Source organism: Haemorhous mexicanus, chromosome 33, assembly GCF_027477595.1.
Source record: "Haemorhous mexicanus isolate bHaeMex1 chromosome 33, bHaeMex1.pri, whole genome shotgun sequence".
Lineage (NCBI taxonomy): Eukaryota > Metazoa > Chordata > Aves > Passeriformes > Fringillidae > Haemorhous > Haemorhous mexicanus.
In genome coordinates, this window is record NC_082373.1 from 2,681,456 (window position 1) to 2,703,421 (window position 21,966).

General features: G+C 60.0%; 1 protein-coding gene and 1 long non-coding RNA gene across 6 annotated transcripts; one reads left to right on the forward strand and one right to left on the reverse strand.

Moving 5' to 3' along the window:
* Positions 1 to 4,515: 4,515 nt before the first annotated feature.
* Positions 4,516 to 14,699, reverse strand: SLC48A1 (solute carrier family 48 member 1). 3 transcript variants are annotated; one of them, XM_059871866.1, is made up of 3 exons: positions 14,213 to 14,699; positions 7,459 to 7,626; positions 4,516 to 5,409 (listed from the first exon to the last, which is right to left on the reverse strand). In XM_059871866.1, the coding sequence occupies exons 1-3, from the start codon at positions 14,682 to 14,684 to the stop codon at positions 5,273 to 5,275; spliced, it is 777 nt and encodes a 258-aa protein (XP_059727849.1). In that variant the 5' UTR covers positions 14,685 to 14,699; the 3' UTR covers positions 4,516 to 5,272. The 3 variants fall into 3 exon arrangements, with proteins under 3 accessions (XP_059727849.1, XP_059727850.1, XP_059727851.1); XM_059871867.1 differs by having other exon boundaries at positions 14,251 to 14,389; XM_059871868.1 differs by having other exon boundaries at positions 7,459 to 7,579; positions 14,213 to 14,389.
* Positions 14,700 to 14,961: 262 nt separating this feature from the next.
* On the forward strand, positions 14,962 to 18,508 carry LOC132340811 (uncharacterized). Of its 3 annotated transcripts, XR_009490013.1 has the most exons (5): positions 14,962 to 16,227; positions 16,668 to 16,769; positions 16,858 to 16,967; positions 17,056 to 17,156; positions 17,250 to 18,508. It is a non-coding gene; the product is annotated as an uncharacterized LOC132340811 (long non-coding RNA). The 3 variants fall into 3 exon arrangements; XR_009490012.1 differs by having other exon boundaries at positions 17,056 to 18,508; XR_009490014.1 differs by lacking the exon at positions 14,962 to 16,227 and having other exon boundaries at positions 16,584 to 16,967; positions 17,056 to 18,508.
* Positions 18,509 to 21,966: the final 3,458 nt, after the last annotated feature.

Below are 21,966 nucleotides of genomic sequence, written 5' to 3' on the forward strand. Positions count from 1 at the left end.
GAGCCACCGCCCACCATGTCCCCAAGGCCTGGGTGTCCCCAGCCCTCGGCCCATCCAGGGCGGGGGTCCCCGGCAGGAGCAGGGGAAGGTCCCCGCTCTCCCAGAGCTTTCCCCCTCCCTGAGCCGCCCCCACCCCCTCCCAGCCCCGCAGCACATCTGGGACACCCCGGAGCCTTCAAAGCCGTGTCTGGGGAGAGACGAAAGGCCCGGCTCAGCTCCTGGCCGGAGATGAAAGGAGAGCTCTCCCCCGGCGGCTGGAACGAGTTCCCGGGGCTCCGGAGCGGGGCTGCATTTCCTGCCCGCCTTCCCAGAGGGACTCGGCAGCAAATCCCGGGGGGCTCCGGGCTGCCCGAGGGGCTCCGGGCCGCTCCGTGGGCTGGGGGGGATGAGGGGCAGTGGGACGGGGAGGGAAAAGCTCCTCCAGGACCAGCCCGGGGCGGGGGAGCGGCTGCCGGGCGGATGCGAGCGACAGATTTTCCTCATTTCGACCCAGGAAATTCTATTCCGATGAAAAGGCGTTTGATCTGCGCGGGGCGGGCGGGGGGAGGCCGGGCTGGGGTTGGGTTTCTCTGCAGTTGCTGGGCTTTGTGGGGCTCGTGAAGCAGCTCAAAGCTCGCAGGATTTCGCGGCTGCAGAACGCGGAGTTGAATTTTGGGGGTTGTGAAAAGGTGGAGGAGGAAGGGATGGAGCCACGAGCGCCCCAGGGCTCTCCTCTCCCGGTTTTCCAAAGGGTTGATCCCTCTCCATCAGGGAAGGGGAGTCCTCCAGCTCCTCACCCCTCCATCACCAGGAATAAAAGGAATAAAAGGGTTTTTTCCAGGCTGGAGAAGGGAAACGTCCCAGGGTCGTGGGAGGCTGGGGTTCTCGGGGGGACCACTGGGTTCTGTGGAATTTGGGGTTTTCTGAGGGCTGGTGGGGATGGATTTTGGGGTTTATCAGCCTAAAAAAGGCTGGTAAAATTTATCAGCCCTTAGAAGTGAGGCAGGACAGGCAGGAGGAGCAGGGCTGCGGCTTCCCCAGTTGTTATTCCAGCCCCTTCCCCACATCCTTCTCTCCCACTCCAGGCTGAGGAGGAAGGGGAGCAGTGACCCCTCCATGGGAAGTGGTTCCAGCCCAGCTCCAGGCTGGGGAGGAGCAGAGGGACCCCCGGGGGGGCCGGGACCCCCGGCGACCCCTTTGCCACAAACCCCAAACCCCATCCCGAAGGCTCTTCCCAGCCGTCCCAGCCTGGGGATTTTCAGCCTCCTCGTTAAGCACTGGGCCCATCTTGAACCATTTTATTCCCTTGGTTGCTCTCCAAGCTGAGAATTGTCCTAAAAATAACCATTCCCAGTTCTGTGTGTGATGTTCTCCCCCCTCTCCCAGCCCCTGGCTCCGTCCCAGCTCCCCCAGCTCCGGTGAGTTCATCCCGACACCAGCACTGCTCTGCTGGGAGCTTTAATCCCAGGGCTGCTCTCGCCCAGGGCCCGGCTGGAGCACGAGGATTCCCTCGGGAACGGCAGCAGGACTGGGCTCGTGTCCGTGTGTCCGGCGCTCTCCCAGCTGGACACGGCCCCGGAGCCAGGACACTCCTTTGGGATCCCTGGCTCCAGCCCCAAGCTCTTCCTCAGGGACTCTTCCAGATCCTCAGGATGCCATGAGGGAGGTGGAATTTGGGGGATTTTCTGATTTTTCCCAGCTGGGGAACAAAGGGCAAATCCAGGCTGAGCCAGCGCCGTGTCCAGGGAGCAGGGACACCACGTGTGGTGACATCCCCGTGCCCTGGAAGGTTTGGGACACGCTCCTGTCCGTGCCTGTGCACGTCACCCTCCCGGCTCCACCTCCCAGGGAATGGCACAGACTGCCAGGGGAAGGATTTCCCTGGAACAGCGACCTGCAGTCCCTCTGGGTCTGTCCCCCAGCCCAGACCCTCCTGCAGTCCCCCCGGGTCTGTCCCCCAGCCCAGACCCTCCTGCAGTCCCCCCAGGTCTGTCCCCCAGCCCAGACCCTCCTGCAGTCCCCCCAGGTTTGTCCCCCAGCCCAGACCCCCCTGCAGTCCCCCCAGGTCTGTCCCCCAGCCCAGACCCTCCTGCAGTCCCCCCGGGTCTGTCCCCCAGCCCAGACCCTCCTGCAGTCCCCCCCAGGTCTGTCCCCCAGCCCAGACCCTCCTGCAGGTCCCCCAGGTCTGTCCCCCAGCCCAGACCCTCCTGCAGGTCCCCCCAGGTCTGTCCCCCAGCCCAGACCCTCCTGCAGTCCCCCCCAGGTCTGTCCCCCAGCCCAGACCCTCCTGCAGTCCCCCCGGGTCTGTCCCCCAGCCCAGACCCTCCTGCAGTCCCCCCAGGTCTGTCCCCCAGCCCAGACCCTCCTGCAGTCCCTCGGGGTCTGTCCCCCAGCCCAGACCCTCCTGCAGTCCCCCCAGGTCTGTCCCCAAGCCCAGACCCTCCTGCAGTCCCCCCAGGTCTGTCCCCCAGCCCAGACCCTCCTGCAGGTCCCCCCAGGTCTGTCCCCCAGCCCAGACCCTCCTGCAGTCCCCCCCAGGTCTGTCCCCCAGCCCAGACCCTCCTGCAGGTCCCCCAGGTCTGTCCCCCAGCCCAGACCCTCCTGCAGTCCCTCTAGGTTTGTCCCCCCCCCCCAGACCCTCCTGCAGTCCCCCCAGGTCTGTCCCCCAGCCCAGACCCTCCTGCAGTCCCCCCTGGTCTGTCCCCCAGCCCAGACCCTCCTGCAGTCCCCCCAGGTCTGTCCCCAAGCCCAGCCTGTCCCCAAGGCCAGCACCACCCTCTGGAAGCCCCAGGACCCCTCTGCTGCAGCCCCAGAGCCGTGCTGGGGACACCCAGCCGGGATTTGTGTCCCTGCACACGAGGACAGTGTCCCCAGCACCCCCTCCCCCCCAAAGCCACCTGGAGGGTCCCCAGCCCCACGAGGCTCATCCGGAGCCTTTGAGGCGCCGCTTCCGCCCTCGCCACATCTTGAGAGCAGATTGGGAAAATGCAAAAAACCTGTGCTTTCCCTCCGGGTGCCTTTGAATCCTCCACAGGCAGGAAAAGGGGACTGGGCCACTGCCGGACCCTGGGGCGGCGCTGAGACCCCCCCAGTGGGAGCCACGGGGGCCCTCCACGACCCCAAATACCCCCCAAAATCCAGCAGAGGCCCCCCAGCTCCTGAAGATTCCTCAGGCTGCCCAGCTCCAGGGAGTGAGGAATGCTGCAAAGGGAAAAATGGGCAATTCCACGAAAAACGGGGCTGGGAAAGGCTGGTGCAGCCAGAGAATGGGACACGGTGTGTGGGGGAGCAGGGGTCAGGGCGAGGGAATGGCTTTGAGGCTCCTGGGAAGTCCTTGGAGCCACCAGGACCTCTGTCCTCTCCAGTCCCAGTGCCAGGGGACAGGAATTCCAGCTGGGATCCTTCCCTCACTCCAGGGCTGGGTCCGTGCGGGGGCTTGGGTCACCCCTGCGGGGCCACACCGAGCTCCTGGGCAGAGCAATGTCGCTGTTTTGGGGTGTCCCAGGTGGTTTTGGGGTGTCCCGGGCGGTTTTGGGGTGTCCCTGGCGGTTTTGGGTGTCCCTGGCGGTTCTGGGGTGTCCCAGATGGTTCTGGTGTGTCCCAGGCGGTTCTGGGGTGTCCCGGGCGGTTTTGGGGTGTCCCAGGCGGTTCTGGGGTGTCCCAGGCGGTTTTGGGGTGTCCCAGATGGTTTTGGGGTGTCCCAGGCGGTTCTGGGGTGTCCCGGGTGGTTCTGGGGTGTCCCGGGTGGTTTTGGGGTGTCCCAGATGGTTCTGGGGTGTCCCAGATGGTTCTGGTGTGTCCCAGGCGGTTTTGGGGTGTCCCAGATGGTTTTGGGGTGTCCCAGGTGGTTCTGGGGTGTCCCAGGCGGTTCTGGGGTGTCCCAGGCGGTTCTGGGGTGTCCCAGGCGGTTTTGGGGTGTCCCAGATGGTTTTGGGGTGTCCCGGGTGGTTCTGGGGTGTCCCGGGCGGTTTTGGGGTGTCCCAGATGGTTCTGGGGTGTCCCAGGCGGTTTTGGGGTGTCCCGGGTGGTTTTGGGGTGTCCCAGGCGGTTCTGGGGTGTCCCAGATGGTTCTGGTGTGTCCCAGGCTGTTTTGGGGTGTCCCGGGCGGTTTTGGGGTCTCGTTCGCCCCCCCCCAGCCCGGGCTGTGCCACTGCCGCCCTCTGGCGGCGCCTGCGGGTGCTGCACTCGGTGTCCCCGGGGTGTCCCCGGGCTGTCCCCGGGCTGTCCCCTCCCCTGGACCCCATCCCATGGTCAGTAACGGGATTGGGATGGGGTTGGAATTGGGAATTCACTCAGGGCTGACCCCAAAGCCCCCCTGAAGCCCCCCTGCCCCTCGCCCTTTCCAAAGAAAAGGGCTGGAATCACCACCGCTTCCCCAAAAATCCCTTTGGGCTGAAAGCCCCGAATCCCAAGGGATTGGTGAGGGGAAACTCCACCTCAGACTCCCTGTGGATGAGGAAGCGAGGGGTTAAACACTCCCCAGCACCCCGAAAGGTGCCATTCCCAGGATCCCAGGGAACTCCAGTGCAGCCAGGCTGGCGAGGGAGGGCTGTATTTGTGGTGGCACAGGGTGACAGCAAGGGTGGCACCGACCCCGGCACCCCGAGGTGCAAACCAGGAGGAATCCATGTAAAAATAGAGGGATTATTTACACACAGCATCCTTTAAAAAGCTGGGATGTGAGGTGGGAACTCCAGGGCTAGAACAAGGCCCAGGGGCTGGGTTTAGGGACTCCAGCACGTCTCAGCCTCAGCCCAAAGCTGCTCCTCGATCCATGGGGCCACCTGAGCAGCCTGTGTCCCCTCTCCTCTCCTCCTGCTTCCACAAAACCATTTTTCCCTGTTTTTTCCCCAAGATCCTCTCCCTGAGGCTCAGGCAGGCCGGGCCTTGGCCCTGCCCCCCTCTCCCTACACCTGCTGCTGCAGCTTCAAGCAGTAAATACAGCATTTATGGGCAAAGATGGGACCCCACTCCTTCTGAAAGGCAGGAGCAGCATTCCCTGCCCTGGGAGCTTTGGGAAGAGCTTTGGGATGAGCTGTGCTCCTCTGCTGCCCCCAAAGCCCCGGAGAGCCAGAACCTGGCTGGGAGCTCAGCCGGGCCCTTCCCAGGGAGCAGAGAGGGGACACGGGAGCAGGGCAGTGACAGAGGTGGGGACTGCCACCCCTCTGGCAGCACGGGGGGCTCGGGGAGTCCCTCCCAGAAGGAGCAGCGATGAGTGAGGCAGAGGCAGCAGGACGAGCCCCTCCGTGCGGGGCTGGTGCCCCGTGTGCAGCCCCTCAGCGCAGCCCGCGGCTCAGAAGTCGCTGAGGATGCTGATGTCGGCGAACTCGGCGCGGTAGCGGCGCGAGTAGAGGCTCAGCAGCAGCGCCCACTTGAGCGCCATGAAGCTCCAGACGCAGGACAGGTAATAGCTCCGGGGGTCGGTCAGGGCTGCGGGGAAAGGGGAGGGGGCTCAGGGGCAAGCCCAGCCCCGGGGAGCGGGCACCGCCCCCAGCGCCCCGGAGCTCCCCGCGCGGGACGGCGTCCGCGGCCCGGCCAGCGAACTCGCCTCGCTGGGGGGGTTTGGAGGGTCTGGGTTTGGGGGTTCTGGGATTTGGGGGGGTTCTGGGATTGGGGGGTTCCTGGGTTTGGGGGGTTCTGGGTTTGGGGGGTTCCTGGGATTTGGGGGGTTCTGGGTTTGGGGGTTCTGGGATTTGGGGGGGTTCTGGGATTAGGGGAGTTCTGAGATTCGGGGGGTTCCTGGGATTTGGGGGGTTCTGGGTTTGGGGGGTTCCTGGATTTTGGGGGGTTCTGGGTTTGGGGGGTTCCTGGGATTTGGGGATCCCTGGGTTTGGGGGGTTCTGGGATTGGGGGTTCTGGGATTGGGGGGGTTCTGGGATTTGGGGGGTTCTGGGTTTGGGGGGGTTCTGGGACTTGGGGGGTTCTGGGATTTGGGGATCCCTGGATTTGGGGAGTTCCTGGGATTTGGGGGGTTCTGGGATTGGGGGGATTCTGGGTTTGGGGGGTTCCTGGGTTTGGGGGGGATTCTGGGTTTGGGGGGTTCTGGATTTGGGGGGATTCTGGGTTTGGGGGGTTCCTGGGTTGGGGGGGTTCTGGGATTTGGGGGGTTCCTGGGATTGGGGGGATTCTGGGTTTGGGGGTTCTGGGATTTGGGGGGTCTGGGTTTGGGGGGTTCCTGGATTTGGGGGGGTTCTGGGATTTGGGGGGTTCCTGGGTTTGGGGGGTTCTGGATTTGGGGGGGTTCTGGGTTTGGGGGGTTCTGGGTTTGGGGGTTCTGGGATTTGGGGGTTCTGGGATTTGGGGGGTTCTGGGATAGGGGGGTTCCTGGGTTTGGGGGGTTCTGGGATTTGGGGGTTCTGGGATAGGGGGGTTCCTGGGTTTGGGGGATTCTGGGATTTGGGGGTTCTGGGATTTGGGGGGGTTCTGGGATTAGGGGGGTTCTGAGATTCGGGGGGTTCCTGGGATTTGGGGGTTCTGGGATTTGGGGGGTTCTGGGATTTGGAGGGATTCCTGGGATTCGGGGGGTTCTGGGATTTGGGGGGGTTCTGGGATTTGGGGGGGTTCTGGGATTCGGGGGGTTCCTGGGTTTGGGGGTTCTGGGATTTGGGGGGTTCTGGGATTTGGGGAGTTCCTGAGTTTGGGGGGGTTCCTGGATCATGAGGATTCCTGGATCGTGGGGGTCCCTGGATTTCCCTAGAAATTGTGGGGTTAAGACTTCCCCTAAAATCCCCAGTTTTCTCCCCAAGCAGTTTTCCAAGAAAGGCAGGGATGGCAAATGCTTGGTTCTCCTTTCATATCTGTATTTTTAAGGATTTCACACGTGGATTTGCATCCCTTTGAGCAGGAAAACTCCACGGGGAGTTCTTTAGGCTGAGCCAAGGGATGTTTTTGGGGCTGTGACCCCACACAGCTTCTCCACCCCGCCAGGACAGCCCCGTGGGGCTCCTGAGCAAACAACAACCACAGAAAACCTCCAAGAACATAACCCCGAGCGTCCTCCCTTTGGTCTGGGGCCAGGGGAATCACGGCAGGGATCTGGAGCCATTCCTCAGGGAACCTTCAGGGGTTTGGAGCTGGGAATGCTGAGTCAGGGCTTGCAGCTGCTCCAGCAAGGAGGGACTCGACCTTTGCCATGGAAACCAGGAAATTCCCAGGTTTCCTGGGGGGCTTTGTCATGGAAATGAGGAAATTCCCAGGTTTTTTAGGGGGAGTTTTGTCCTGGAAATGAGGAAATTCCCAGGTTTTTTTGGAGGGTTTTGCCATGGAAATGAGGAAATTCCAGGTTTTTTGGAGGGCTTTGCCATGGAAATGAGGCAATTCCAGGATTTTTGGAGGGCTTTGCCATGGAAATGAGGCCATTCCAGGTTTTGCGGATGTCACAGCAGGCAGGGAATGCGGTGACATCCCAGCGGGCTGTCCCCAGGAGGAGGTGGCAGGAGCAGCCCCAGCCCTGCTCTGTCCCCACCCCTCAGTACTCACACTGGTGCTGGGTGATGGCCAGGGCCAGGAAGGCGCAGAAGCCCAGCCCGGAGAGGGCAGAGAAGAGGATCCCGACGGACAGGAAGAACCTCAGCCCTTTTAACCAGGTCCTCCAGTAATCCTGCAGGTACATCACATGCGTGATTAGGGCCCAGAGCGCCAGCACACCTGTCCAGGTGACAGCAGGGACATCAGAACAGCACCCACGGACAGGTAAAACACAGCCCAGCCCCCCCAGAACAGCTGGGAACAGCAGCACACCTGCCCAGGTGACAGCAGGGACAGCACAACAGCACCCACGGACAGGTAAAACACAGCCCAGCCCCCCCAGAACAGCAGCACACCTGTCCAGGTGACAGCAGGGACATCAGAACAGCACCCACGGACAGGTAAAACACAGCCCAACCCCCCAGAACAGCAGCACACCTGCCCAGGTGACAGCAGGGACAGCACAACAGCACCCACGGACAGGTAAAACACAGCCCAGCCCCCCAGAACAGCTGGGAACAGCAGCACACCTGCCCAGGTGACAGCAGGGACATCAGAACAGCACCCATGGACAGGTAAAACACAGCCCAACCCCCCAGAACAGCAGCACACCTGCCCAGGTGGCAGCAGGGACATCAGAACAGCACCCACGGACAGGTAAAACAGAGCCCAACCCCCCCAGAACAGCAGCACACCTGTCCAGGTGGCAGCAGGGACATCAGAACAGCACCCACGGACAGGTAAAACACAGCCCAACCCCCCCAGAACAGCAGCACACCTGCCCAGGTGGCAGCAGGAACATCAGAACAGCACCCATGGACAGGTAAAACACAGCCCAGCCCCCCCAGAACAGCTGGGAACAGCAGCACACCTGTCCAGGTGGCAGCAGGGACAGCACAACAGCACCCATGGACAGGTAAAACACAGCCCAGCCCCCCAGAACAGCTGGGAACAGCAGCACACCTGCCCAGGTGACAGCAGGGACATCAGAACAGCACCCACGGACAGGTAAAACACAGCCCAACCCCCCCAGAACAGCTGGGAACAGCAGCACACCTGCCCAGGTGGCAGCAGGAACATCAGAACAGCACCCACGGACAGGTAAAACACAGCCGAACCCCCCAGAACAGCAGCACACCTGTCCAGGTGGCAGCAGGGACATCAGAACAGCACCCATGGACAGGTAAAACACAGCCCAGCCCCCCCAGAACAGCAGCACACCTGTCCAGGTGACAGCAGGGACATCAGAACAGCACCAACGACAGGTAAAACACAGCCCAACCCCCCCAGAACAGCTGGGAACAGCAGCACACCTGTCCAGGTGACAGCAGGGACAGCACAACAGCACCCATGGACAGGTAAAACACAGCCCAACCCCCCAGAACAGCAGCACACCTGCCCAGGTGACAGCAGGGACATCAGAACAGCCCCTCAGCCCCCCTGCCCAACCCCCCTGCAGCTGCCAGGACCTGCTGCCCCCCCTGCCCACATTCCCTGCCCGGGACAGGCTGGGGTCCCCCCCCGGGACCCCCCCGGGACCCCCCAAGAGCAATCCCCCCGTGCTGGGGCAGGGATCTGGAGCAGGGCAGATCCCAGGGCCAGAAGTGCAGAGTCATCACACCCCGAACGTGCCCGGGTCTGGTGACAGAGCTGAGCCCTCCAGTTCCCCAAAACCCACCTCCCCCACTTCCTGCTGCCCCGGGTTCCAGCACTTCTGAGCCCCTTTTCAGACAGAAATGGGGAACTTGGGCTCTGGAGTCAGCAGACAGCTGCTCCCTGCGGAGCCTGCCCGATGACTCAGCACAACTGCCCTGAATGCTGAGTCAAGCTTTGCTGCTCCCACCCCGACATCAGCTCTGCCTCTGGCAGGGAGAGCAGCACCAGCGTCCCTCCAGTCCCCCTGACCTCGACCCAAACCCTGCCCAATTCCAGTCCAAACCTGGCCCATACCCTGATCCAATTCCAGTCCAAACCTGGCCCACACCCTGATCCAAACCTGATCCAACTCCAGTCCAAATCCTGACCCAAACCCTGATCCAAACCTGATCCAATCCCTGATCCAAATCCTGATCCAATCCCTGACCCAAATCTAATCCAAACCTGGCCCATACCCTGATCCAAACCTGATCCAATTCCAGTCCAAACCTGGCCCACACCCTGATCCAAACCTGATCCAATTCCAGTCCAAACCTGGCCCATACCCTGATCCAAACCTGATCCAATTCCAGTCCAAACCTGGCCCATACCCTGATCCAAACCTGATCCAATTCCAGTCCAAACCTGGCCCACACCCTGATCCAAACCTGATCCAATTCCAGTCCAAACCTGGCCCATACCCTGATCCAAACCTGATCCAATTCCAGTCCAAACCTGGCCCATACCCTGATCCAAACCTGATCCAATTCCAGTCCAAATCCTGATCCAAACCTGATCCAATTCTAATCCAAACCTGGCCCATACCCTGATCCAATTCCAGTCCAAATCCTGATCCAATCCCTGACCCAAATCTAATCCAAACCTGATCCAATTCCAATCCAAATCCTGACCCAAACCTGATCCAATCCCTGACCCAAACTCTTATCCAAACCTGACCCATACCCTGATCCAAACCCTGCCCAATTCTAATCCAAACCCTGATCCAAACCTGACCCAAACCCTGATCCAATTCCAATCCAAAACCTGATCCAAACCTGACCCAAACCCTGATCCAATTCCAATCCAAACCCTGATCCAAACCTGACCCAAACCCTGATCCAAACCCTGACCCAAACCTGATCCAATCCCTGACCCAAACTCTTATCCAAACCTGACCCAAACCCTGATCCAATTCCAACCCAAGCCTGACTCAAATCCTGACCCAAACCTGATCCAATTCCAATCCAAGCCTGATCCAAACCTGACCCAAGCCCTGATCCAAACCCTGACCCAAACCTGATCCAATCCCTGACCCAAACTCTGATCCAAACCTGATCCAAACCTGACCCAAGCCCTGCTCCAACTGATCCAAGCCCTGCTCCAACTGATCCAAGCCCTGGCCCAGCTCTCCAGAGGCAGCTCTGGGCCAAAACATCACCTGAACAGCTCAGGGATTGAAACCATTTTTGGTGGGAAATGAGATAAAAGTTGTGACTTTTGGAAGCTGGGGGAGACTGGCTGCAGGAGCTGAGCTTTCAGCCCAGGACTGCCCCAAATCCAGCCCTCCTGCCCCCAGAGCACCCGGTCCCTGAAGCCTGAGCCAGGGCACAGAGCCCCGGGGCAGCTCCAGCCCCACCCAAACCCTCCAGGAAAACACAGATCCCTGTGAGGTACCCCAAAGCCAGGGCCCTGGAGCAGGAGCTGCTCATCAGACCCAACCCAGGATTTCCAGCAGGGAATCCAACCCAGATTACCCCAGGATACAAAAAGGGAACAGGCTGGCAGCTACCAGGGCAGGATCAGCTGCTGGGTAAAACAAGGACAAACACCTCCCAGTGCCTGGGAAGGAGCTGAAATAAACCCCAGAAGCTCAAAGCAAGGCTGGGGGACGATTCTCCCCCATCAGACACAAATATTGGGGTACTCTCTGGGCTGTTTGAGCTCAAGGAAAAACAACTTTCCCTCTCTGCAAACATCCAAACAAAAACTGGGACAAACACAAGGTTTTGTCAGCCCCTGCTCCTCCTGGAGGGATCCTGCAGTCCCAGGGGAGATTTTTTGGGAATGTTCCATGTGTCCCACATGGAAATCCTGGGGTAAAACAACAGATCTGCAGCAGAGGCCAAAAAACTCCCCCAACAAACACAAAAAATTCAGATTTATTCTGCAAGGAGCCCCCTGACTCCAGCATTCCTGCAAGGAGCATCCTGATTCCAGCTCCAAATGTGTGGAGATGGCAAAGAAAATGAGGGTAAAAATGAAAATAACCATAAACACTCCCTGAAAACGGGGACCAATTCCAAGACTGGTTTTTTTCTATGTGTTTACAAAGCCTTCAGTCCTTTTCCAGCTAAACAATCCCCTTTTATCCACTCCAGCTGCAGCATCAGCTGGAAGGAGCTGAAATCCCCACTCCAAGAGGAGCTGGAGCTTTGCCAAGCGAAATTTTGCCCTTTCCAAGTTTGCCAAACTTTGCCTCCCCTGGGGGAAGCCGGGAGCCTCAGCTGGGCTTGGAACAGGTCAGAAATGGGATTTCCCTGCCAAAACTGCTGGGGCTCCACACTGAGCTATTTCAGGAAAACAGCTCTGGAAGGAGAGGAACCTTTGGAACATTCTGGTGTCACACCAGAGCCCAGGTTCAGCTCCCACCCCTCCCATTTCCCAGGTGCTTTTAAAACTCTCCGGGAGCCTCCCACGCCCCCGAGGCTGGGTGGAAATGGAATTAAACCCCCGGGACAAAAGGGGTTGAATTTCATTAATTCCAGCCCCAGCATCGTTTTCCCTCCATGGCACTTCAGACTTGGATCAAGTTTTGACTGTAAACAACAGGGAATTAGTGAAATTTAGGGCTGGTTCCCAAGCAGGAAAGGTTCTCTGGGAGATAAGGGAAATATCAACAAACTGATTGCAGACACAAAGCTGGAGATCCCTCAGAACCAGGAGGAATTCTTCCAGCCAGAAGCCTGTGGATAAACATCCTCAAACACAGATCCAAAGGCACAGCAGAGGCACTAAAAACGAGATAAACACGGACCAACAGGCACAGCTTGGCCTTATCAGGGCACTTCGAGGAGGACCTGCAAATTCCTCTGTCAAAATTCCTCTGTCAAAATCCCTCTGCCAGTATTCCTCCCTGAGCAAAAACACAGCAGAAAATATCCTCATTTGCTCTTTCTCCTGCATTTCTGGTTCAAGATCCCCCCAGTTTTGTGCCACCCAGCACAGCAAAGTGTAGGAATTCTCTGCTGAATCCCAGCTCCAGCTGGAATTAAAAGCTTTGGGTTTTTTGGGTTTTTTTGGTTTTTTTGTTTTGTTTTGGGTTTTTTTTGGGTTTTTTTTTTGAGGGAGAGGAAGCAGAGACAAGCCCAGCCATGCAGCTCACCCTTGGATCCTTTCTAAATTTCAACTTCACTTTCTACTGTTCCTCTGGCAGGAATTCAGCCAGGGAAACCCTGGAGCTGCAGGACTCTGTCCTGCTCCACCCCAATCATCAACCCAGGGCCACAAAGCCCCAAATCCCACGGATTTCTGGGCACATCAGGGGCAGTTTTACCCCTGAAACCCAAACCCCTCTTCCAGAGGCTCTGCTTCCAGCAGCTGGGGAAATCAGGAGGATTTCTTTGCTCCCCTGAAAACTTCAGCCCCAAGGAAGGGGCTCCTTGGCCCCACTGCTGCCCTGACACCCCCATAGCCCTGACACCCCCTCACCCCTGACACCCCCCAGCTGCTGCCCTGACACCCCCATAGCCCTGACACCCCCTCAGCCCTGACACCCCCACAGCTCTGACACCCCCTCAGCCCTGACACCCCCTCAGCCCTGACACCCTCTCACCCCTGACACCCCCCAGCTGCTGCCCTGACACCCCCTCACCTCTGACACCCCCATACCTCTGACACCCCCTCAAATGCCCCCTCAGCCCTGAGATCCCCCCTCAAACCTCCCCTCAGCCATGGGGAAGGGGCTCCTCGGCCCCACTATCACCCTCAGTCCCCCCTCACACCCCTCATGGCTGAGGAAGGGGCTCCTCACCCCTCACACCCCTCATGGCTGAGGAAGGGGCTCCTCACCCCTCACACCCCTCATGGCTGAGGAAGGGGCTCCTCTCACCCCTCACACCCCTCATGGCTGAGGAAGGGGCTCCTCACCCCTCACAGCCCCCTCAGGGATGAGGAAGGGGCTCCTCGGCCCCACCGCCGCCCTGACCCGCTCCCTCAGGCCCAGCCCCGATCCCCTCCCTCACGCCGACCCCGCTCAGCCCTCCCGGCCCGGTGCCCCCCGGGGCCGTACCCGAGAGCCCTCCCGGCCCGGTGCCCCCGGTGCCATACCCGAGAGCCCTCCCGGCCCGGTGCCCCCGGTGCCATACCCGAGAGCCCTCCCGGCCCGGTGCCCCCCGGGGCCGTACCCGAGAGCCCTCCCGGCCCGGTGCCCCCGGTGCCATACCCGAGAGCCCTCCCGGTCCGGTGCCCCCGGTGCCATACCCGAGAGCCCTCCCGGTCCGGTGCCCCCCGGGTCCGTGCCCGAGAGCCCTCCCGGCCCGGTGCCCCCCGGGGCCGCACCCGAGAGCCCTCCCGGTCCGGTGCCCCCGGTGCCATACCCGAGAGCCCTCCCGGCCCGGTGCCCCCGGTGCCATACCGAGAGCCCTCCCGGCCCGGTGCCCCCGGTGCCATACCCGAGAGCCCTCCCGGCCCGGTGCCCCCGGTGCCATACCGAGAGCCCTCCCGGCCCGGTGCCCCCGGTGCCATACCCGAGAGCCCTCCCGGCCCGGTGCCGTGCCCGAGAGCCCTCCCGGCCCGGTGCCCCCCGGTGCCATACCCGAGAGCCCTCCCGGCCCGGTGCCCCCCGGTGCCATACCAGAGAGCCCTCCCGGCCCGGTGCCCCCCGGGGCCATACCCGAGAGCCCTACCGGCCCGGTGCCCCCCGGGGCCGTACCCGAGAGCCCTCCCGGCCCGGTGCCCCCGGTGCCATACCAGAGAGCCCTCCCGGCCCGGTGCCCCCTCACCCCCGGGTCCGTGCCCGAGAGCCCTCCCGGCCCGGTGCCCCCCGGGGCCGTGCCCGAGAGCCCTCCCGGCCCGGTGCCCCCCGGGGCCGTACCCGAGAGCCCTCCCGGCCCGGTGTCCCCCGGGTCCGTACCCGAGAGCCCTCCCGGCCCGGTGCCCCCGGTGCCGTACCCGAGAGCCCGCCGGCCGCAGCCGTGCCGGGCTGGCGCAGCGCGGGCACCACGCTCCAGGCGCAGAAGGCCGAGAGGCCGCTCAGGGCACCGAAGGACGCGTAGGCGAGACGGAGCGCCAGGGCCCCGCTCAGCGCCATGGCGGCCTCGGCGCGGCCCGCCCACGGCACCGCGACACGCCCCGGCAACGGCAACGGCGACGGGACACGCCCCGGGACACGGGAACGGGGACGGGACACGGGAACGGGATCGGGACACGCCCCGGGAAAGGGACAGTCTCTGGGACGCGGCACCGGGACACGGGAACAGGACACGCCTCGGGACAGGGACACTCCCCGGGACACGGTAGCGGGACACGGCACCGTCCACCCGCACATGGACACGCCCACAGGCACCGGGACACGCCCACAGACACCGGGACCAAGACCGGGACATGCCCACAGACACGGGGACACGCCCACAGACACCGGGACACGCCCACAGACACCGGGACACGCCCCCGGTCTCGCCCCGTCCCAGCGCGCCCCCTGGCGGGCGGGAGGACCGAGGAGGGGACGCGAAGGGACGGGGACACGGGGGGGACACCGGGGGGACACGGGGGGACACGGGGGGTCACTGAGAACACGGAGGGACACCGGGGGGACACGGGGGGTCACTGAGAACACGGGGGGACACCGGGGGGACACCGGGGGGACACGGGGGGACATCGGGAGCGTGTGGCGCTGGGGACATCTCCGAGTGGCTTTCGCTTCCCCCCGGCCCATCCTGTGGGATTGCGGTCTGGGGACACCTCATCAAAATCCTCAAAGACTCTTTGGGGCTTTTCCGTTCCCTTTTCTCCCTTCCCCTTTTTTATTTATTTATTTTTTTAACATTCTTCCCCTTTCTGAGCCCTCGGCTGGGTCCGGCTCTGCTTCATCCGCGGGGACAGAAATTTCCAGTGAGGACTGGGGTGAAAATGGGATTTTCCCACCTATTTCCATCATTAATTAATTATCCTGCCAGCGCCACGGGGACAGAGGCGCTGCCCGAGGCTGGGAATTCGCCTTTTCCCGAATTTCCCGCTTCAGCCTCCCCCAGGAGGATCTTTGGGAATGGGGAAGCTCGGCTGGGCTGCTCTAGATGGCAGCAGCCTCCTTCCCTTCCCCGAGCCATTCCCCGCTCTTCATCCACCTCCTCCTCCTCCTCCATCTCCCTTCCCCCCTCTCCATCCATGCCTGGGGGTCCCCCCGTGCAATTCCGGTTTTGGGGGGGTGGACAGGGCCTGGAGCGCCCTGGCACGGCGGAACTGTCCCTGTCCTTGGAACGGGACAAGGTTCCTGTTCCTCCACCCAGCCCGCAGCTCCCACCCTGCTGAGGCACCCAAATTCCCCCCAGTTTGACCCAAAATTCCCCCCAATTTGACACAAAATTTCCCCCCAGTTTGACCCAAAATTCCCCCCAATTTGACCCAAAATTCTCCCCCAATTTGGCCCAAAATTCCCCCCAATTTGGCCCAAAATTCCCCCCAATTGGACCCAAAATTCCCCCACAATTTGGCCCAAAATTCTCCCCCAATTTGGCCCAAAATTCTCCCCCAGTCTGACCCAAAACTCGGTGAAATCCCAAAACCCCAGTGACACCCCAAAACCCGGTGACACTCTAAAACCCAGTGAAATACCAAAAACCCAATGACACCCCAAAAGCCGGTGAAATCCCTAAAACCCAGTGACATCCCAAAAACCCGCTGAAATCCCAAAACCCAGCGAAACTCCAAAAACCCCCTAAAACCCCAAAACCCGCTAAAACCCCAAACCCCCGGTGAAACCCCAAACCCCCGGCTGTCTTTGCCCACGGACTCGCAGCTCCCGCCCCGCCGTGCGATTTTGAGGGTGAAAACCTCGAGAGCAGCCCAGTTGCATTTCCTGCAGTTGCATTTCCTGCAGCGGCTGCGGGAGGGCGGAGCGGAGGAGCGAGGGAGCGGCGCCAGCAGCGCCAGGTGAGCTCGGCCCCCGCTGGCCCCGCTCCGCTCCCCACGCCCAATCCCCCGGGAATGCGGGGCCGGTTGGGGCATCCCGGCTCTGCTGACTCTGCCCGAGCCTGGCAGATGCTGGGGGTGATTTTTGCGCGGGTGGGAAAAGGCTCAGGGCAGAGGAGGAGCGAAGTCTGGGGGTGTGTTTGATTTTGGGTTGTTTTTTTTTTAAATTCTTTTTGGGGGGTATTTTGGGGGAGATTTTTTTTTTGGTCTTTTGGGGTTTCTTTCAGGGTGGGTTTTTTGTTTTTCTTTTTTTATGGTTGTTTTGAATTTGGTTTTTTTTTTAATATTTTTTTCATTTTTTGGTTGGGTGGCTGGTTGGGCTTCTGTCGGGTTCTTTTGGCTTTTCGGTTTGGTTTTTTGGTTTTTGGTTTCACTTTTTGGCCCAAAATTGGCTTCCTCAGCACTGCCCACCCCAGGCAGCACCTCCAGGTGACACCTGGGCTTTCCAGAGGTGGATGGGATGGAAGTGAGGACAAGAAGAGGAGGAGGAGGAGCAGCTCCAGGTGGGAACAGCGATGTTCCTGCTCCTCCACCTGCAGCTCCCACCCTGCTGAGCGTTTTTCACTTTTTGACCCAAAATTTGCTCCCCAGCCCCTTGGCACTGCCCACCCCAGGCAGCAGCTCCAGGTGACACCTGGGCTTTCCAGAGGTGGATGGGATGGAAGTGAGGACAAGAAGAGGAGGAGGAGGAGCAGCTCCAGGTGGGAACAGCGACGTTCCTGCTCCTCCACCTGCAGCTCCCACCCTGCTGAGCGTTTTTCACTTTTTGGCCCAAAATTTGCTCCCCAGCCCCTTGGCACTGCCCACCCCAGGCAGCAGCTCCAGGTGACACCTGGGCTTTCCAGAGGTGGATGGGATGGAAGTGAGCACAAGCAGAGGAGGAACTCCAGGTGGGAACAGCGACGTTCCTGCTCCTCCACCCCACCCCAGCCCAGCAGCTTCACCCGTTTCTTTCACTTTTTAACCCAAAATTTGCTCCCCAGCCCCTTGGCACTGCCCGCCTCAGGCAGCAGCTCCGGGTGACACCCGAGGGACACCTGAGGGACACCTGAGGGACACCTGGATCTCCCGGGCTGTGGACCTTGGCCCCGCTCCCCAGCACCCGTGGCCGTTGCCCGGAGCCTTCCCGGTTATTGCTCCTGCCCCAGCCTCGGGAGCAGCTGGGAAACGGCCGGATTTACCGGATGAGGGATCCTTCCTCCTCCTCCCTCCTCCTCCTCCCTCCCGGGGCTGGAGCTGGGAACAAAAGGAGGAAAATCAGCCGGGATGGGACAGCCCTGCTCGCTTCCCGAGAACGGCCCGGGCCCAGGGTTTGGCCTCGAGGCCGTTTTGTTTTCCCCTGCTAAAGGAACATTCCAGCCACGGGCAGAACTGGGATTGAGAGCCCAGGAATGCCAAAGGCCCAAAGGGGAAAGGAAAAAGGAAAAGTTGAGGAAATGGGCTCGTCCTGGTGTGAGGAATGGTCACAAATCCCACCTTTGGGAAAAACAGATCCCACCTCTGGGAAAAAGAAACAAATTCCCTCTTTGGGAAAAAGAAACAAGTCCCATCTTTGGGAAAAAGAAACAAATCCCACCTTTGGGAAAGACAAATCCCACCTTTGGGAAAAACAAATCCCACCTTTGGGAAAAACAAATCCCACCTCTGGGAAAAACAAATCCCACCTCTGGGAAAAACATTGCTTTTCTTTCTCCCCTCTCTGGGTCACTGGTGGGACTCAGTGACCTTAGCAGGCTTTTCCAACCTGAACAATTCCACTTTTTCCACTTTTCCACGATCTTCTGGACGCTCAGCTCTTGCTGGACTCGGATCTGAGGCGCCTGCAGCTCCTCGGAGACGCAAATCTGGGAATTGTTTCAGGAAGAAGCCGAGCGGGCACGGAAAGACCGGGAGAACAAGACACATCACGTTCCCCAGATGATAATGAGGGAATGAAATTAAACCACCTGGGAGACCAAAACTCTCCTTGCTTCCTTCCTCAGGAGCAGCTTCCCCTCCACGGCAGCAATTCCTGCCTGAGCCGTCACCCGCGGACGATCCAGAAATGAATCACGCCCGGGCCCGGGGAACGCGGCTCGGATCATCCCTAAAGCTGCTGCTCCAACCCCATAAAACCCCGCGGAACAACAAGGGGCATCCCATCATTTGTGATAATTCCGGAATTGCTGCTAATTCCGGCCCAATTAGGAGATAAAACACGGCGCTGGAGCCGCTTATTAAATTACAAATCATCCCGGCTAAACCCGAGGATTATTTAACACCGAGGGTTTGGGGGAACTGCGCCGGAATAACGATGGCAGGGGAGCGGGGGCGTTAATCAAAGTAATGAAAACATAAATTAGGGGAGGCTGGGCCAATAAACAGGGAATAAATAGGGTTGGAGGGAGAGAAATACATAAAGCAGCAGCATTAAAGGATAAGCCCGCGGTGTTTGGAGCGCTGTAAATTCCCAGCCGTTTTCCCCAGGATTGGATTTTCGGCGCTGATTTGTGGCCGTGTCCTGGCGAAGCGGGGAGATTATAAATACAGAGATTTCTGCACCCCCAGCTGCCAGCCCAACCCTCCTGGGGGACACCCAGAGCTCCCGGGTCCCTCCTGGAATCTCTGCCACGCCCGGGGACGAGACCCGGCCGCTCGTTCCCAGGAAACGGAGCCAAAACAGGGGATGGAGTGAAAATACTGGGATTTAACTCGGATTTCACTCCGTTCAGCCTTTGAGGGGGCAAGGGGTGGGGGCAAGGTCAGATGGATCTGCAAGGGCACTTTGGGATTTGGGAGCAGGGTCAGATGGATCTGCAAGTGCACTTTGGGATTTGGGAGCAGGGTCAGATGGATCTGCAAGTGCACTTTGGGATTTGGGAGCAGGGTCAGATGGATCTGCAAGTGCACTTTGGGATTTGGGAGCAGGGTCAGATGGATCTGCAAAGGCACTTTGGGATTTGGGAGCAGGGTCAGATGGATCTGCAAAGGCACTTTGGGATTTGGGAGCAGGGTCAGCGTTTGCTGTCCTATGGATCTGCAAATCCACGTTAGGATTTGGGATTTCGGGAAGAGATTCCTGCCAGGAGGGCCGGACCTGCCCCAAAGCCAGCGGCGCTCGGCGGGGGCCCGGCAGTAATCCATGATTGTCCGAGCGGAGCCGAGCCAGCGATAAGAGGTTGATAAGGCAGAGCCGGCGGCAGGAGCGGCTGCTCCGGGCGATCCAGAGCCGGGCGGCCGCAGCGGCCCCGGGCACGGCCGGGATCGGTGACCGCCACCAGCACCGGGCATGGCCGGGATCGGTGACCGCGCACCGGCACCGGGAACGGCCGGGATCGGTGACCGAGCACCCGCACCGGGCATGGCCGGGATCGGTGACCGCGCACCGGGAACGGCCGGGATCGGTGACCGCCACCCGCACCGGGCACGGCTGGGATCGGTGACCCCGCACCGGGCACGGCCGGGATCGGTGACCCCGCCACCCGCACCGGGCACGGCCGCGGCTCCCGGGGGCTCCCGAGCCCGGGAAGGGCAGCGCGGGCCCTGGGAGGGATGGCAGTGTCCCTGCCTGAGCGGGGTGAGGGACCGGGGACACCCCAGGGACACCTCGGGGATGCTGATATTATGTATTAGAATTGTATAATACATATAGTTCTAGAGAATTTATATTATTCATGCATACAATTCATATTTTTATAATTATATAATAGTTTGACTATTAAGATTAAATATAGCATATTTTAAATAATAAAAAATTAAATATATTCTGTTATAATTATATTATACATGATTATAATTTTTATTATAATTAAGAAATAGTTGGCTTCTGATTGTGATAGAGTGAATTACAACATCTGTGCAGTCTCACCCTCCTCAGAGGACTGAAAACAGAATAACGGGGGCTGTTCCTGGGAATGAGGGGTAGGAAGGGAAAGGGGTGGGGGGACCCCCATTGCTGGGTCTGAAATGGAATGGGATGGGATTGGGAATGGGACGGAAAGGGTGGGATAGGATAGAGTGGGATAAAACAGGATTGGGATGGGAAATGGGATTGGATTGGGATGGGATGGGACTGGGATAGGGTGGGATAAAACGGGATTGGGATGGGATGGGATGGGATGGGACTGGATTGGGACTGGGATAGGGTGGGATAAAACGGGATTGGGATGGGAAATGGGATTGGATCGGGATGGGATGGGATGGGACTGGGAATGGGATAGGATAGGATAGGGTGGGATCAAATGGAATGTGACAGGATGGGATAGGGATGGGACTGGGATAGAACGGGACTGGAATGGGGTGCTGGAAGCCTCACCCAAGGAGGAGCCGCCCGCGGGCCGGGGCAGGTGCCTCTCCTCTCCCGGGGTGGGGCTGCCCGGGCTCCGGGAGCCGCTGCCTTCCTCAGGCCTCTTCCTCCTCCCCTTGATGAGCTCTGATTTGCATGGGGGACGCGTCGGTGCAGGCCGGGATCCGGGCCCCTGCGAGGGGAGCCTGGCTGGAGGAACCCCGGGAGCAGCTCCTGGGGAGGGGGGACTCCAGCCCGGGGAGGTTCTGGGGGTCCCGGAGCCTCCGGGAATCCCGGGAAAAGCGTCCTCGGCCTCCAGAGGCAGAGGGAGAGGAAGGATCAGGATCTGTCCCCGACCCGGAGGGACAGATTTGGGGACCCCGGTGTGACCCCCAGAGCCCTGGAGGGACAAACTGGGGACCCCGGTGTGACCCCCAGAGCCCTGGAGGGACAGATTAGGGGATCTCAGTGTGACCCCCAGAGCCCTGGAGGGACAAACTGGGGACCCCGGTGTGACCCCCGGAGCCTCTCGGGTGCCTGGGCAGGAGGGGGAGCAGGGGAGGCTCAAGGCTCTGCCCCAAATTCCTCGAATCCAGCTGATGTTTCCCATCCCTGCTCCAGCTGGGGTGGGGCCGATTTAAGGCAGATTTGGATTTTAAAAATCGGGATTTATTTCAGAAGTAAAGGCTCCTTTTGGCAGAAACCCCTTTCCTTTTTTGCCAAAAACCCCCGTAAAAGCTCTCCCAGGACCGCTGGGCCCCACCCCAGCTTTGCTCCAGCTGGGGGCCTCCTCCCCAGTCCAAACCATTCCCGGTGCAATCCGTTCCCAGTACGAACCATTCCCAGTACGAGCCATTCCCAGTATGAACAACTCCCAGTATGAACCATTCCCAGTAAAGACCATTCCCAGTATGAACAACTCCCATTCCCAGTGTGAACCGTTCCCAGTACAAACCATTCCCAGTAAAGACCATTCCCAGTATAATCCATTCCCAGTACGAACCATTCCCAGTACAAACCTACGAACCATTCCCAGTGTGAACCATTCCCAGTACAAACCATTCCCAGTGTGAACCATTCCCAGTACGAACCATTCCCAGTACAGGCCATTCCCAGTACAAACCATTCCCAGTGTGAACCATTCCCAGTACAGACCATTCCCAGTGTGAACCATTCCCAGAATAATCCATTCCCAGTACAAACCATTCCCAGTACAAACCATTCCCAGTACAAACCATTCCCAGTACAGGCCATTCCCAGTGTGAACCATTCCCAGTATAATCCATTCCCAGTACAAACCATTCCCAGTACAAACCGTTCCCAGTACAAACCATTCCCAGTAAAGACCATTCCCAGTATAATCCATTCCCAGTACGAACCATTCCCAGTACAAACCATTCCCAGTACAGGCCATTCCCAGTGTGAACCATTCCCAG